General features: G+C 43.5%; 1 protein-coding gene across 1 annotated transcript in view; it reads left to right on the plus strand.

Annotated features, from left to right (window-relative positions):
- Positions 1-17,738, plus strand: part of ACAN (aggrecan) — a 50,891-nt gene that overhangs the window by 25,877 nt on the left and 7,276 nt on the right. The window contains exons 12-15 of the mRNA XM_039493418.1: positions 179-2,515; positions 3,151-3,264; positions 13,005-13,118; positions 16,781-16,939. Of these exons, the coding sequence (XP_039349352.1) occupies positions 179-2,515; positions 3,151-3,264; positions 13,005-13,118; positions 16,781-16,939 (2,724 nt within the window). The remainder of the gene's footprint in view (positions 1-178; positions 2,516-3,150; positions 3,265-13,004; positions 13,119-16,780; positions 16,940-17,738) is intronic.

A 17,738-nucleotide genomic window follows, 5' to 3' on the forward strand; every position in this document is an offset into this window, starting at 1 on the left:
ATCTGGAAAATGTATAGGATTTTCTGCCCTCATCCTCAGAGTCTGTCACTATTTTATTTGATGTCCATTTTTATGCACAGTCAAAGAGGATATTTTCAATATCTCCTTGAAACTGATTTGTTAAATCCTTCTTCCTCACTCTCTCTCTCTCCCCCCACTTCCCCTGCTTCTTTTCCAGTGAGTCCATCAGCTTTCCCCCCTGTTGCTGCAATACCAGATAAGCCCAGTGTAGAGACTTCTCTCAGTGGAGTGCCTTCAGGGGAGATATCTGCGTCTGGAGTACTTGAAACCAGTGGTGAACCATCAGCTTCTGGGTGGATACCTGGAGAATCAGCTTCTGGAACATTTGAACCTAGTGGAGAGCCCTCAGGGATTGAAGAAAGCGGAGTGCCATCCGTAGACCTGGATTTCAGTGGATTTCTTTCTGGACTGCCATCAGGGGATGAAAGTGGGCTGCCCTCAGGCATTATTGAAGGCAGTGTGTTACCTTCTGGCGAGGAAGACCTATTAGTATCTGCTTCTGGAATCCCAGACCTTAGTGGGGTACCATCTGGACTGCAAGAAATCAGTGGAATTCCAGAAATCAGTGGGTTGCCTTCTGGAGAAGTCTCTGGTGTTGAGCTTACTAGTGGCCTGCCATCTGGAGAGTATGATGAAAGTGGACTCCCATCTGTCTCTCTTGTGGATACTACTTTGGTGGAAGTTGTAACAACAGTAGCAGAAAGTCAACTGGAAGGAAAAGGAACAATTGGGGTCAGTGGAGAAGGAGACCTATCGGGGTTACCCTCTGCTGACTGGGACATTAGTGGAAAAGTCAGTGGGTTTCCCTCAGGAGTTGATATCAGTGGAGCACCATCTGGGATACCCGATATCAGTGGAGCACCATCTGGGATACCTGATATCAGTGGGTTACCCTCAGGAATCGATTTCAGTGGAGCACCATCCGGGATACCTGATATCAGTGGAGCACCGTCTGGGATACCTGATATCAGCGGCTTTCCCTCAGGAATTGATTTCAGTGGAGAACCATCTGGGATACCTGACATAAGTGGCCTTGTAGACCTAAGTGGCCTTGTTTCTGGTGTTGATAGAAGTGGAGAGCCCTCAGGCGTTACCTTTTTAAATATCAGTTTGGTTGAAGTGACAACCCCATCAGTTACAGAAGCCGAAGCAAAAAAGTTTTTGGAAATCAGTGGATTGCCCTCTGGGGACGAAGATATATCAGGCACAGTGTCTGGAATTTTAGATGTTAGTGGTCAGCCTTCTGGGCAAATAGACTTCAGTGGTGGGGTTTCTGGAGCTCCTGAAATGAGTGGATTTCCAAGTGGAGTAATTGACATCAGCGGAGATACTTCTGGTGTTGAGGTTGTTAGTGGCCTGCCATCTGGAGTTTATGATTATAGTGGACTCCCGTCTGGCTTTCCCACTATCTCTCTTGTGGATACAACTTTAGTGGAAGTTGTAACACAGACATCTGTTGCCCAAGAGGTAGGAGAAGGGCCATCTGGGATATTAGAAATTAGTGGACTTCCTTCAGGGGAAAGAGAAACTTCTGGAGAAGTGTCTGGAGTTATGGATATTAATGGGTTACCATCAGGGACAACAGACATCAGTGGAGAGCCATCAGGCATTTCATATTTTAGTGGAGAAATTTCTGGACTCACAGACTTAAGTGGAGAGTCCTTAGCAGTGACTGGAGTTAGTGGAGAGGCCTCCGGACTTCCAGAAGTCACCTTGGTCACATCTGATTTGGTGGAAGTTGTGACAAAACCAACAGTTTCACAGGAGCTAGGTGGAGAAACAGCTGTGACACTCCCCCATATTTTTGAGTCAAGTGGAGATGGCTCTTCATCTGGGGAAATTGGTAGAGAGGCCTCTGCATTTCCTGAAATTACTGTAGAAACATCTGGATTTCATGAAATTAGCATAGAAACATCTACAGCTCCTGAAACTAATGGTGAAACATCTGCATTGCCTGAAATTACCATAGAAATTTCTACAGTTCATGAAACCAGTGGTGAAACATCTGCAATATCTGAAATTAGCATAGAGACTTCTACAGTACATGAAACCGGTGACAAAATATCTGCATTGCCTGAAATTAGCATAGAAACTTCTACAGTTTACAAAACCAGCAGTGAAACATCTGTATTGCCTGAAGTTAACATAGAAACATCTGGCATAGCTGTGGTCAGTGATGAAACTTCTGGAGCACCGAAAGAGAGGAGGGAAGATTCTTCAGAAACACCCGTAACCCCACTCCGATTTGTTTCAGGGGAAACCTCTGCACCAGACGTTGTAATTAGTACCAGTATGCCAGACACTGAATTAACACAAGAGCCCATGGGTCCTGAAGAGGCTCGACTTGAAATACAGTCCTCTACTCCCATGGTATCAGAACAAGAGACCGAAATAGCTATTGTTCTAGAAACTTTAGAGATATCACCCACTGCCACTGCTATCTTGCCTCAAGTTTCACCAGAAGCCACCAATGTGCCAGAACCCACTGCAGAAGGTATTGTTAAAAATATGTATTGCTTTTCCAGACCACCTTCTTTTATAGAAAGGGGGTGGGGCTTCCCTTCTGTATACAGCAAAGGGAACATAATGAAAAAGGGTATTTAAGAAATATTTTATCTGAATGAAAAGCTATAGGGATGTAGGATTTGCCACACCAGATCAGACCATTAATCCCTCAAGTCTAATATCCTGCCTCTCACTGTGGCTGATAAATGATGGAACAATCATAATGCACCTGGCCAATTGTGCAGCTCTGCACATGGCAGGAATGTGAGGGGGAGGTTGCTCTTTTCTCACACCTGCAGCAATCAGGTTGTGCCCTGAAACACAAAATATCCAACTGCTTTTATCTTAACAAGCGCAACTATCAGTGCTATTATTGGCCATACAATTATCCCGCCCTCCTCCGTCCCCATTATTTGACTTTGACCTTCGATGGCAGTGGAGACAAACTAAAGTAGCCTTAAACCAAAGATAAGTGCAGAGTAACATGGCAAGTAGAGAGTGAAGCAGCACTGAGACATGGATGGCAGGCACCTCCCCCCTTGTGCAGCAGCTGTAGGCACACTGTATAACAGCAAAAGGCATCTGTATAATTTGGCTGATATCCTTCTCTCTTGGGAGTTACAGTCATACCCAAGACATGTGATGAGAAGCCCTGTGGAGCTGGAACCTGCCAGGAAAGAGACGGAAACATCACCTGCGTGTGCCCGCCTGGGTACATGGGTGACCACTGTGATATAGGTAAGCTCTGTCCTCTGCTTTGGTGGGGGATGTGCAGCAAGGGGAGAATATTTTTATTACCTAAAATGAGTGCTGCTGTGGCACAGCATATCTGAGCATGAGCACAGCATATCTGGGGGAAACCAGGAGGAGTTCACTTTCCTTTCACCGTCATTGCTGAATGTTGCTCCAGCCTAGAGAAATCAGGGAAGCTGTATTCTCCTGAAGCCCTAGAGAAGGCAGCTGCTCCTTCCACTCTGGATCAATAGGAGAATTTCATCCTGGCAATTGAGGGGGTGAGAGGAAGAGGCAGAGAAGCACTGCAGAATGGGATAGTCACCACTGTCCTATGTCCTTATCGCCTATCCTGACCTATATATATATATATATATATATATATATATATATATAGACACACACACCTATATCCAGAACATTAGGATCTATATGTACTTATGGATGGATGCCTTGTGTTTCATGATGTTTGTTATGGTGCACTAGGTCTGCTGTTGTGGACCTCCTGGCTTCTTCTGCAGCATTCAAGGGTCAAAAACAAGCCAGCAAGAAAATCAGAAGTTTTTGCTCTCTGAGCTGCACCTGCTGCAGGCAGTATGTGCACATCCAAACCATCTTCCTAGCCCTTCACATTGTCCCTTGGCAACTGTTGGCAGACAACACCTCACCACCCTTAACTTAGCCTGGGTGCCCTTCTGCCACCAGAATCCCACTGTCACTTCACTATCTGTGGCAGCTAGGACCTTATGGTGGACTTTCATCCCCATCCAAGGTGCAAGACACTTTGCATCAGTTTGTCAGGCCCAACTATGCATTGGGAATGAAAGAAAATATATTTCTTCAAAGGTTTAAAGGAAGAGACGTGAACTGAGGTTCTGCTTCATAGTATTGGGTCTTGTGCTTTGGTTTGCTGGAACTGGCTACAAAGGATGATGCACATGAAATGAAGTCTAAAGCAAATTAACTGGTATTTTTTATTGGCTCTTTTGGCACATGTCTGTTTCACTACACTCTTTCAACCTGTGGATTGGTGGGCTCATTCACTGGTGTATGTATAAATTGCTACGGTACTTAAGACTGTGAAAACATCATGTGTCTTTCGTGGTAGACAACCAGCTCAATATTATTCATACAGTGAGTGTGTAAGCTGCCTAACCTGATGTTACTGGGAAAAAGTCGTCCCTTAGCAATTAACCAGGAATTTTCTTCCACAGCAATCGCTTCCCTGGCTATTGCTGCCTGTCAGGGTGAGGAGAACTAAGTCAAGGATAACACGGAATTCCTTCCCATTCCTGGCTCAGTGTCACTTTGATACCGAGACAGAATGTAGCCTGTGCTAGCCCAAGTTAAGGTTGCAATATGCAAGGATGGACATGCACTCTGTATAAAATATAGGCCTCTTTTTAAGAAACCTTAGCTCTGCACATGTGTGTATGTTTTATGTGCATAATTGTGCCTCTAGAGTTTTTGAAATTTTGCCTTCATATATATTTGCTTATACATTGGTACAATCTATGAATGCAATCAGACTTGCTCAGTCATTTCTAGTGAAAAAAAAAATCCATCCTCATAGCCCCCAGAACTATTTTCTCACTTTAACCACTAATGCATACTGCTTTGGGTTAGGCAGGGGCTTTTTTGGAAGCAGCGCTTCTAGTGGTTGGAGTGGAGGGCTGGATTCTAATTCCATACCTGCCACTGAATCACAGAGTGCCCTTGGGCAAATCACTTTACATCTCTGTGCTTCACTTTTCTCATCTAAAAATAGAGAAATTAATAATTACCTACCTCAGAGGTAGGTTGTGAGGTTTAATTCATTTCCATTCATAATGCATTTGATACCCTCAGGTGGATGATGCTATAGTGAAACAAAGTATTATTATGTCTATGAGGTCTCAATTGGTCATCAAGCTTGTTATATTTCTCTTGCTCTCTCCCCACCTCCTCCTCTTTTGTCTTACTAATAAAAGTTTTACTTTGTCTGGTACTTTCTTTGATGGTGTATCCCGTGCATGTGATCATTACTTCAAACCCTGCCCATACCTTCGGTAGCCAATCAAACGGCAGTCTTTCCGTGTTTGCAAGGTTACCAGCACCACTCAAGATATAGTTCAGATATGAAGGACCAAGCCCTGAAATCAGAGCCTTGTCACTTCTTAATACACAAAGATGGAGAACAGGTGACAGGAGCCAGCCTCTATCTTCATGAAGCTTCAGTATTGTGGAGGCTACATGATTCACTGGAGTCTCCATCTCATTTGAGTTGTAGTCTCTCCCCTTTGCTCATGAATCAGTGAAATCAAAGGATTCTAATATCCCACTTGCACTTGTTCTCTACACTGTCACTGCAGGGACTATTCACAACTGACCTGAATACCCCAACATGGTAGTAGGGGACCCGTGCTGCAAGGAGCAGTGTGGGTGACTCTGTAGGGGGCACTCCTCCCTATGAGTAAGTATTGACCGTGATACCCCAGCACAGTTCTAGGTGCACTGTGCTGCAGGGAATGGTGTGGGTGACTCGGTAGAAGGCACTTTCCTTTCTGAGTCAATACTTGCCCTAGTATGTTCCTATCTTGGTGTGGGCGACTCAACAGGGACATTACTGAACCATTGCGTTTACATGACGCCAGGCGTGGGGCTTGGCACTGTGCTAATGGAGTTGTTGTCCTGGTCATTAAATATTCCGCAGCACTTTTTGCAAGACTAATAGGTAGTGTCATTGGCCTACCACTGTTGCCACGTTCCACCCCAGAGGTGGTGACGTAGCAGTGAAGGAGGAAGTGATTATATGGCTGTACATTAGAACTCAGCAAATAAGTTGTAAGAAATAATTTGCCTGATAGTTTTGCTTCTTTTTCTATCTGTAAATTGCCAACAAAAATTGCAAAATTCTTACGTTAACTTGCTCAAAATTCTTGGCAACTCGCTTCAGTGATCTGAATCTAGAACTCATTGCACATGTTCAAAATCTCAAATGTGCTTTGTAGTGGCAAGTTACAAAAATTACAATGTATTGTTTCTGTTTGTTAATTGGACAATTTATGTAAGTAACCAACAGTATAAAGTTCAAATGAGTATATATGACAGTTTAGTTATGGGGTTTAGAATCTGTGTTCAGTGACTATTCTAGCATTCAAGCTGAAAATGTGCCTTTTAGGCTAGTAAAGCTCATTTGCAAACATATTCATGAAGAGTGAAATTCCCCCATGGGCAAAAAGCCCACACAAGGCCTATTTCAGAGCAGAACTTAAGGGAGGCCTAGTCCTTGTACCAGCCTTCCACAAAAGGGTGAATTTCATCTAGAAGTAAGACCTAAATGTGTAAACAAAGTGGTGGTTTTTTAAGATGGAACAAATATTCACAAAGATTGTTTTGCAATGTTAGCCCAATTCTACTATAAAGATAGTCTTCAAAGTGCTTTGAGATGAGAGATGCTAGAGAAATGAAAGGGGGAATCTGTATATTGAGACAATAGTATATAATAATAGACCTATGCTGCCTCCTTCTTCTGGTTCTTCTGGTGTGTCTTGTCTTCCTAATTTAGAAAGTGAGCTCTTTGGGACAGGCACTGTCTTGATAACTGTGTCTGGTGCTGTGCTGAACATTGGTGGGACCAGAAGAATGATCAAAAAAGATAATAATAAAGCAGAACGGAATCTAGTTCATCTTGCAAGAAGGACCCCAAAGCAAAGAGCCAGCTGAAGTGGGGATTTAGTGCTAGTTTTTCATATATATTCCTACTAAGCCTACTTTGGTAAGGTTTTCAAGTGGATTCAGTGATCACCATTTTTTTTTTAATGAAAATTTCTCTACTCTACCATACCCTATGATTCCCCCAAGATACCAGCGCCAGAAGCCAAAGTGGATTGAAGGTTAACCCTTGGATGCTGGCATTTTCCAGGCTTCTAGCCAAGGAATGCTAAGGTCCATGTGATCAGTTGTCAGCATTCTATTATTGCCCTCAGAATTAGGGTCCCACAAGAGCCTCAAATTTGAAGTGTTGTTCACATAACTGGTCTCTTCATCCAGACTTTTGCCAACTGTGTGCAGAAGCCTGTTACAATTGGCAAAATTTGAGGGCACACAAGTATTAGCAAAAATACTGTGCTGGCATTTCAGTGAAAAAGCTGTGGTTTGCACTAGCTGATGGTTTTAAAGACTTCAGTCAGATCAAGGGGAAAAATGACATTTGCTGAATCGTCAGCAGTTTACCAAAAGGTTTGCATCTCTCTGGATCTGCTGCCCATCCAGCCAAAATAGCTGAAGTGTATTAGGTGATTTTGGAGGCGTCTTGATGGGTGCAATGCTTTTCTATGGCCTGAAGGATATTTTTTGTTGATTAAAAGAAAGCAGTAGAAGAAAAACCTTTTTTTAAAAATCACACAGGTGATTCATACAATTCTATTTAATGTGAGAGTCGGGCTATGAAGGAGGGTAAGGTAGCTCTAACCAGTTCCAGCTGAGATCTAGGCACTGGCAGGTGTCTTTACTGGCCAGTCCAGTTATTTGGTGTCTCTTGGCTGTTTCATAACACTAAGTCAAAGGATTACAGTATTTGCTTATGGAAAACCAGCTCTGAGGATACAACCTAACATAATGGCCTGTTGTATAGATAGAGTGAGTTTTCTTTTACACATAATACTGTGGAGCCAAGGTTTCCCGAGATTTCTGAGGTCTCACTGTTTGTAATCAAGTCATCACTTGTAAACATAGCACTGAGAGGGAGTACCACAAGATAAATATGTTTCCTGATAAGTGTCTGACTTTAATAGAATATTTTCTATGTTGTGGCAGATTATTTTCTCCTCCTCTGTATCCTGAGGCTTAAATTTCATTTTTTTATTTATTTGTCTATGGCTTAAGTCAGAGAAATTAGACTCTTTCCATCTGCTGTCAAGCCACTCCTTGGCTGTACTATTGCCAAGAGCCATTACTTATCTCTTACATCTAAGAGAATTGTTTTCTCCAGCTGCTTCTTTTCTGCTTTGGTCAGGATCTGGCAACAGAGGGAAAGTGTGAATGGGGTTATCGTTTACATGCCACCACTGGCTTTGGGATATTCTTCCCTGCTTAACCCAGGTGTCTTTCTCTTAGACTGGAGCATTGGCCTGCTAAACCCAGGGTTGTGAGTTCAATCCTTGGGGGTGCCACTTAGGGATCTGGGGCAAAAATTGGTCCTGCTAGTGGAGGCAGGGGGCTGGACTTGATGACCTTTCAAGGTCCCTTCCAGTTCTAGGAGATTGGTATATCTCCAATTATATATATATATATTTATATTATATAACCCACCAGATCAATGTTCATAATGGTCCCAGGAATTCCTGGAAAGCAGAAGCTATGATTTCTGGCAAGATTTTCTTGGCTCTCTAAAAAAGTATTGTTTAGTCAGTCTTTCATGTCCCTATTTAGTGGTTCATACACATCAGTAAACCCTATAAAACAGGTCAGTGTGGGGGTTGTACACTTGAAAATGTCTTGCTTTTCAAGCTGCAGAATGGAGTCCGGATTTTGGATGCCAGATTGTATTTCCAAACAGATTACTCTCACTCCCAAGAAAACTGTTGGAATTTTTCAGTGTTAAAGCGGTGTTTCATATCCTTCCTGCTTGCAAGCTGTTCCTCCTTAGTGACTGTTTTAAACACAAAACTAAACTTGTTTAATCAGTATTAAAATCGATCCATGACCTAGGCTGCCTTTTTAATAAAACACATGGATTGTATCTTTAAAAAGTCCGCGCCACTGTTACTGCCAATAATCTCTTAGATAATTAAAAGGGAAGCAGTTCTGAAATGCTAATGGATTTTCCATCGCTGACGCTGCTTGTTCATGTTTGCCATTATAGTAAAATGGTCAGTTTCACTTTTGTTTATAAATGTTTCCTCTTGCTGTTTCTTGTGTTCTAGTATAGTGTTCTTGTGTTTAAGTTTGCATGGGAAGATCTAGTCGTATACTACTTGAATGGAGTAGGAGTGAGTAAATGCAATACATACCTGGGAACATTAAAGCTTAGGAAGGGAATAACAAGCTGATGACGCTATTTTGTGTTTGCCTAAATGAAGCATCCAGAGTAATCCTGCTACCTCCCTGCTTTTGTCAATCAACAGTTGACATCTATTAAATACGAACCCTGTTTTCATTTTTTTTTTAAATCATGAAAACGTTTTTTTTAAAGTGAGGCCTAAAACGTTAGTCCCTTTAAGAATACATCAGCTAGAAAACCCATGTTGTGACAAGACATTTGAATGGTCTTTTTGAATGTTCTGATGATAGCACGGTAAGTGTAAATCATCTTCTAAAGACCCTTTATTTTCGTGATGCCCTCCAGAAGTGAGTTAATGTTTTAAATGCACTCCCTGTTCTCGGCTCCCCATTGCATTCTGTCTTCCGTGTCTTTCTCTTACACTGGAAGCTCTTCAAAGCAGGGGCTGTCTCTTTCTGTCTTGTACTGCCCCACGTACATTGTTAGCACTTAAATAATAGTAATAATCTTTTCTTCCTGTCCTGGTAGAGAAGCTATTTGAGGGGGACCAGCAAGGGAGTCGTGAGAAGACAAACATGCATTTTTAGGAAAATTTACCATAAAATAACAAATATCTAATAACAGTGGCTTTGTAAATTCCTTCAGTGTTAAGATACATGACAGCTGCCAGCCGCTGAAGGGTCCCTGCACCCTCATCTCACCTCTGAGAGTCTACTTTGTGCAGAGTTGAATGGTGAACAAGACTATGGATCTGTAATATATGCTTGTGGCAACTAAAGGGATAACAAAAAATGCCAAGCATTGAGTAATTGGGTGATTTAACATTTCTTTTACCAAAGTTTCCTTCTCATATCAAACCCGGAGTCCGCAGCTTGCGTGCAATATCATAGTTCCATTCTCTAGTGTATCTAGGGACTATATCGTGGCTGCAGCAAAGACTCCTGTGGCACCTTATAGACTAACTATATCGTGACTGATGCTAGCAGGTGATATTATTTATTGTTCTGAAAAATCTCTAAGACCAAGTATTACAGGGTGAATGGCAAATCAGCCACACCAACTCCATACGTCTTGACATGTGCAAGACTCTAAATGTACCAGAAACTGCCGAGACCAGGTGCTTTCTAAAGACAGAGGAAGGCACAGTCCCTGCCCCCAAAGAGTTAACATGCCAAATGGCTAGTTTGATATTTATTATCCTCATGTGTTTTAAATGTCATCTTTCAAAATATTTGCAGCATGCCTTTCAAAAAGTATTTCTGTATTTCCTTGCATTATTTTTACAACACTGTTTAAATGTACTCTGTGTGGAGAGAGAGAGAGAGAGAGAGAGAGAGAGAGAGTATCCATATAGTATATATAATATGTACAGTGCGCATTATATACAAGCACAAAAGCAAGTTCCATTCTAATGTTATTTCCTGATTTGAGATTTGATGCAGTGCACTAGCCTGCGTGTATATCTGCTGCCCTTCTTCTTCCAGGACTTGCGTAGGTGGGACCACTGCAGATCATCTGCATCTGAGAGAGACCTTGGGCACATAAAATGTTAGTCCTTGTCACTGAAGACAAATGAAGAGCCCATTATTCCCCGCTAAACATTCTGCTTTAGCTCCTGTACATGCTTTATTTCCATTTCTACAGCGTGCTTTCCACTTAATAGAAGCTAATGGACAAAGGAGAACCCTTCCTTACTTGTTCAGGTGGAGACCACTGTGATTGGCATCAACTTCTGCTGCTACTGTTGCTGGGGAACCTGGTGTGTACTGGGATTTTAATCTTCTCTCAACACATTTCAGTTTCCCTTTTGTGTTTTAAATCTTCTAAGATCCAAAGACGTGAGCAGATAAGTAGTAATCAACCTGACTCATCCATTCTTTTCTACTAGGTCAATAATTCCCTTTTTGTTCTGGAAAGTCCCAAAATGCTTATTAGCGTTGATGAAATCTGGGCATTTCACTTCCCTCCCATTACACTAAAAATAATAGCTCAGAAAACATTAATTAGTATTTGAATGTAGAAGCAGACCCTGAAGAGCCAAGTGCAAAACTGGTGTAAGTGGTTCATAAGCCATTTGGGGAATATTTGCAATATCTTCAGGGACACAAATGAGGATATAAATAACAAGGGCTCTCAATCCTCATGCTTCAAAGTGCCAGCTGACTACCAGTTGAGGCCGGGAAGACTTTCCCCCATCATTTAATACTATACAATTTGATGTGCTATAGGAGTTTACACTTTTCGCTGAAGCATCTGGCATTGGCCACTGTGGGTGACTAGACACATAGAGAAGGTAAAACACTTGTCTGTTTTCTTATGGCGGATCACTGTTTTGCTCTGGTATAGCAGGAGAGAGGATACCGGACTAGACAGACCATTAGTCTGATCCAATGTGGCAGAAGACAGAATATTGAACTTGATGGATTGTTGTTCTGCTCCATTATGGCCATGTCCACATCCTTCTCTGATTCATCTTCTCTGAGTCTGCTTTCCCACTAACCCCTCTAGCACTGAAGTGTAGTGTCAGGTGTCAGCCAGATGACTTCTGTTAAAGTCAGCATCTTCAAGACTTCCCAGTACTTCAGAGTCTGAGAAGCAAGACTTTGAACGAAAGAAGAATAGTCTCACTTAAAGGAGCTAACCAGCAGCTACAATCCTTTCTGTATGTATTTGGACACAAGTACATTCTTACTCTTTGGAGCTTGTCTATGGTTTCTTCAGCTGACTTCATCTCTGCCATCTTTTCATTCTTTATTAACTTATTTCTTCCTTCTGATTTCAAGACTCACTGAGGAGTAGGATTAAGTTTCAGACTGGAGAGATGTTAAGAAAAAAATGTAGAAGGATGGATTTTGGGGCATATTAAATGCAAACTGTCCATTTTGGTCTCATTCTGAGCATGAAACCCAATTAATCCAAGCTGCTTCCCTTCCCTTCCTGAACTGGCGGGGCTAGGCATGCCATTACAGTACTGACATGTATTGTCCATGTTGGGATAACTGACAGACTGTGAGACAGAGACTTGGGACTAATCCGGACCCACCCAAGGGGCTCTTTGTACCAATGGAGCAGTAGAAAGAGTCCATAAAACTGTCCTAAATGGGCAGCCAGCAGTTCCCACCGTGTGGGGAAATCCTTGATTGGTGTAAAGCTGGCACAGCTGGCTTTATGCTAGCCCCATCACTAGCAGCTGTGCTCTGGAACAGGTGAGGATTTAGCCCTGGGAGTTCAGGATCAAGGATGACATCTCGACTCTGGTTAGAAAGAGTCAAAAATGAGCAGTCAAGGAGGGAGAGGGACGAGATTGCACTGTGTTACTTAAGAGAAGCCCAACATCTGTCTTTTAGACTTTAGCAGATGGAGGCTGAGACACAGCCACAAGTTTGCGCATTTGGTCAAGTTAGGCAGAAAAGATGGACAAGGAAGAGACACAACCGATGTCAAAAGATACTGAGCAGAATACACTGAAAGTCATCCCTCCGACCTCTGCTGATGTTGCCCTGATATCATCATAGTGTTGTCCAGGCATCAAGTGACAGAAATTTGAGTGGAAAATGATGCCAGCCTCCTAGGGTGGGTTGGGCTTTTTGCTTTCATTTCTTCAGCAGTAGCAGCAGCAGTAGTTTTGAAAATAAACCCATAACCCACTCTCGAGCTCTCCCAAAACCTTTGACGGTCCCTCCTGAACAAGAAAAGAAACAAGTTCTCCTGTTGGTGGAGTTCCCTGCCCGGAGTCCTAATGGCAGCCCTTGATTTCTTGCAGACATTGATGAGTGCCACTCAAGCCCCTGTCTGAATGGAGCTACCTGCGCTGATGGCATCGACTCTTTCAAATGCTTATGCCTTCCCAGCTACGGAGGGGACCTGTGTGAGATCGGTACGGCCTATCTGGCTTCAGCTAATTTTACTAACAGCTGCACCCCCCAAAAACCTGACCCCCACCAATCCTGCCCTCATCTCAATAAGCTAACTCCTAACAGCAGATAAAATGCATCTTACTGGGGAAAAGATTAAGCTGTTTGCTTACAAGTGATTATTATTTTTCCATCACAGCATCTTGTTTCTCTGGGAAATTTCTCTTAACTTCTAGGAGACAGTGACAGCGTTAGGGCTCCTAGGGAACCTGGTGTCTCCTTGGCTTCTTAGAAAGGGAAATTATTCTCTTTGTTGTAGTTTTCTCTTGTAAAATTGCATAAAGGACATGATAGTGTGATACTGTTTGCCATAAGCACAAACATGCTTTTGGGTCAAAGAAAACCCTTCCAATCCACCTGTAATAATCCACCTGTAATAATCGGGCAATGTCCCAGGCACATCTTCATGGCATGTGAACCTTCTCTGCTCCTCTGAGATTTCAGTGAAAGATGCATGAATTGAGCCATGTGAAATGACCATGTTTCACTTTGTGAGGATTCACCCGTGAAGGGCTTTCATTCACTCCTGTGAATCTTCTCTGCTTCCACCTGACCTTTGTGTCGTTTCCTCAAGCGAATGCAATTTTCATGGCGACAATGGCGAGCAGTGTGAATCACAAAGGGGAAAAATGAAATATCTTGTTTTTTCATCAGAATGACACTTTCTTGTGTGCACAAATGCCTTTTGTTTTGGGGGAGAAAACAAAAGAATATTTTGTTTTACTGCAAGTCCATGAAAGCCTGATTTTCTATCAGTTCTTAAGGAGGAAAAATGTTCTTGCATTGCTCAACAAGGGCAGGGAGAAGCAGGTTGAAAAGTACTATCCATTCACCTTCGAATGGATAATAGGAAAGCACATTTGATCTTCCCCCTCTCTTTCTCTGCATCTCTCTTTCTCCTTTTAATATGAGTGGGTGGTAGAACTCATGAAAGGAGAGGAACTGATAGGAATGGCTAGAGCTTGTGAGCAGGCACTCCTTCACTTACCTCTTCCAGTGTACCTCAGTCCTGACCTTTAGCATCTCCTGCTACTCTGCCATAGGAGCCTCTCCTGAGATGAGGAAAAAGACCTCCTATAATATGGAGTATTCCTCCTAGTAGCTGTATTGAAACACCACTCCAATGTTTGACCCAAACCTAGTCTAATCTCTTCTCTTCATAACAGTTAATCTATTAATGGGATCTTGCCATCAAGGGGTATCTTTACCCTGGATTACCCTGGGACATATGAAAGCAGCCTACTGCCCTAAATATCAGTGAAAAACCCCCATTAATACCCAACATTGCCCCCAAGGTAGAATATATGATCTACTTTCCCTTCTCTAACTTTTTTGATTCCCTAAGAACATCTATGAGCGCTAGCGTTTTATATGAGCTCTTCTGTGCCATACACACAAGTCAGTCATTCTTAAATGCCTCTAAAGCCTGGAGAAAGTGCCACTTCATGGGATTAGATTTTACCTGCAACTGCATAGGTTTTTGCATAGGTAACTGCTATATAGGAAAGCCTCGCGTTTTCTATTAGAATATCCTATTGAGGTTGTACATTGTGTTCCATCCCAAGTCAGTGGTTGTGATACTTTATAAAGGGGGTATGACATAACCCACCAGAAAAAGAGACTTAGAAAGGCACATTACGTACTCCCTCCCCTGCTCTCGGAGATGTGGTGGAGAAGATCTAGGTTTGTGAGTGCTCTCACAACTCCTGCTCCCCAAGGTTGGCCCAGCGGAGATGGTCTGCTTGGTCTGTAGAGGAAGAAGGTAGAAAAAGAGAATTCAAAGGCCCCACCAACCAGCCAGTCTTTGGAGGGTCAGCCATTGAAGTCTGCATGGGGTCTGTGTTGAAGAGCTTCACAGGAATAGAGTAAGAGGAATTGATGAGTTGAAGGGAAATGGGGTACTCTGGAATCCAAAGGTGGACATTAGCCAAGGTGAGAGTTTTTTTCATGAAAGTGGAATATAGAACATCTGTCCTGCATGAAGTTAGAGGGACATTTGCTTAGTGGCCAAAAGGAATAATAAAATCCCACCACTCTAGGGCAACAAGGAGCTGAGAAAGGATGATAGATGGATGAACTCTCTCTGCCACTGAAAGGCTGCTACTAAATAAATCTCCATCTTGTCACCACTAGATCTTCCTTCCACACCAGTGCTCCTCTTCCTCATCTATTGGCTGTTCTGATTCTGGGTGCTAGTCAGTGGAGGAGGTGATAAGAGATGATGGGACATAGTAAATTCAAGGCCCAAAAGACATAGCAATTCCATGGTTTGAGTGCAACTGCTTGCAATCCAAGTGACTATTTGGAGGAGATGGTTTTATCATCATAATAGCATCTGCCCCAGCTGTTGTCATTTCCGCATCTGTTCCTGTTTCTTCTTGGTTTACAGAAGGTATTTGTATGACTTTGTTGATGGCAGAGAACAAAGGATTTCCCAAAGTTCCATCTTTTGTTTATTCCTTTGCATCTGCTCTACCCTTTTTCATTTTTTAAAAAGACTGGGTTCTATGTCTCTGTATTTCCTGTCTTACATCCCTCACCTACCTTTTCTCCTATGTCCCCGCACAGCTAGTCTCATAGTCCCTGTGGCCTGTGAGTCAGTTGCCAGAGTTTCTTTGGCCCCAAGTATTCATTTCCAGTGCCCACACTTCCTGATGCAGGACTCATATACCAGCTGATGCTCTTCCCTGAGTGTCTATTCCATGTATGACCCAAAGAGAATCTCCCACATGCATCCTCGCCACACTGGAACTAGAGCTTCAATTCAAAAGAAACAATCCCCCTTGTTCAAATAAATTAAGCTGGTTAATTTCTCTGCAGGGAAGAGGATAGGAGCTAACTTCCCTTTTAAAGCCTTTACCTTTCAAGCCCTGGCCCCAACCATAATATAGAGACAGTCAAATAGTTTGTGCCTTTAATTTGCTTTGATGGCATTTCTTAATAATCACCAGCAATAACCACTTAAAGGAGGTGACAGATTTTTGCTTTTTTTTTAACTTCTTTTTTTAAATATTTTCTTTAGGGGTTTTTTTTCCTGTCTCCCAATGCTCCCATATGGTAAGTCCTGCCCTGCCTCCCTTTTGTGTGATCTCACCGGGTTGCTTCTTCCATTTGTGGAGGCTCAGAATAGCGATGTAGCCAACTGAATCTAAACTCTGACCTCTCCTGCCCTTCTCTCCCATCTCTGATGCATGAGTGCTGATTTGGGGGAGTAAAATGCAGGTTTCAAAGGTGAAAGCGCCTCTCCAAGGTGAGAAAAATCAGCAGGACAGCTCTGGGGGGAAAGTGGTGTTGTTTGGGGCTATTTCTCAAAGCAAGAGTCCCAGAACCTGACTGGGAGTTTGAAATGTTCAGGAATCTTTCTGTTAGATTTTTCAAAAGTGCCTATCACGACGTCAGTTGCAGGGCCTTTAACCTACTCCCCCTCCATAAACTATTCCTTGTTTAGCTTCTGATCATTTTCCTGTTGATGCGACATACAAAAATATCAGGGTTTATTCTTTAGTGGGTGTGACAATGTGTTGTATTTTTGTTCCGTGAAAGCTTGGGCAGCCGAGAGGTGAGTTGAATGGCACTCTGCCCTGAGACATGCAGTTCCCTTTCATTCCTTTCTTGTGTGTTTCAGACCTGGAGGACTGTGACGAGGGCTGGACCAAGTTCCAGGGCCATTGTTACAAACACTTTGAACAGAGAGAGACGTGGGTGGAAGCTGAGACCCGATGCCGGGAACATCAGTCCCACCTGAGCAGTGTCATCACTCCAGAAGAACAAGAGTTTGTGAACAGTGAGTGCGGAGGGTAATGGCCAGGATCTGAGGGTGGTTGGGCACAGATCAAGCTGTCCATTTTGGCCTTAAAAAATCCACCTTCCCTGCTGGGTGAATTCCACTGACTCTCACAGATCCTGTCAATCAAGACCCTCTTGTCCTGCAGAGGCAGAGGAATTTTCATTTTCATATAGGGAAACGCAAACCCAGCTCATTCCATAGATCCGTGGCTCATACAGATTTGCCTTGCTATCCCACTGCCACATTAGGTGCTTCCTAAGACGTGTGCACATGTTGGCTTGTTGGTTCGTGCCAACACAGAGGTTTGTGGGGAGCAGGATATTGGAGGATGTGGGTGTTGCTGTGGGGCGGGTGCCTGGTGGCTTGTGTAGGAGGAGGGGATAGGATGAGAGAGTAGGACCTAGCTGGGAGGGAGGTGTTTGGGGAGTGGGAAGGCGTGAAGTAGGTGAGAGAGGAAAGGGAGGTTGTTGAGGAGTAGGAGTCTGAGGTGGGAGAGGGCAGCTGGCAGGAGGGCGAGGCAGCAGAAGTGGGGGGCCTGAGGCAGGGGAGGGGATTCATGGCAGGAACAAGGCATGTGGGAAGTGGGAGCCTGAGGCAGGAGAGTGGGGCTTGATGGTGCGTTTGGGGGTTGGGGGCCTAGGGCAGTGGAGGGGGCTGTTTGGGGGCCTGAGGTGGAGTGGAGGGGGCCTGAGGTGAGGCGGGGGAGAGTGGGAGGCAGGGGAGGAGGGCTTGGTGCGGGTGGGGAGTGTGGGGGCCTGAGGTGGGGCGGGGGAGAGTGGGGAAAGGGGGCTTGGTG

The sequence above is a fragment of the Mauremys reevesii genome, linkage group 10, assembly GCF_016161935.1.
Source record: "Mauremys reevesii isolate NIE-2019 linkage group 10, ASM1616193v1, whole genome shotgun sequence".
Classification (NCBI taxonomy): domain Eukaryota; kingdom Metazoa; phylum Chordata; order Testudines; family Geoemydidae; genus Mauremys; species Mauremys reevesii.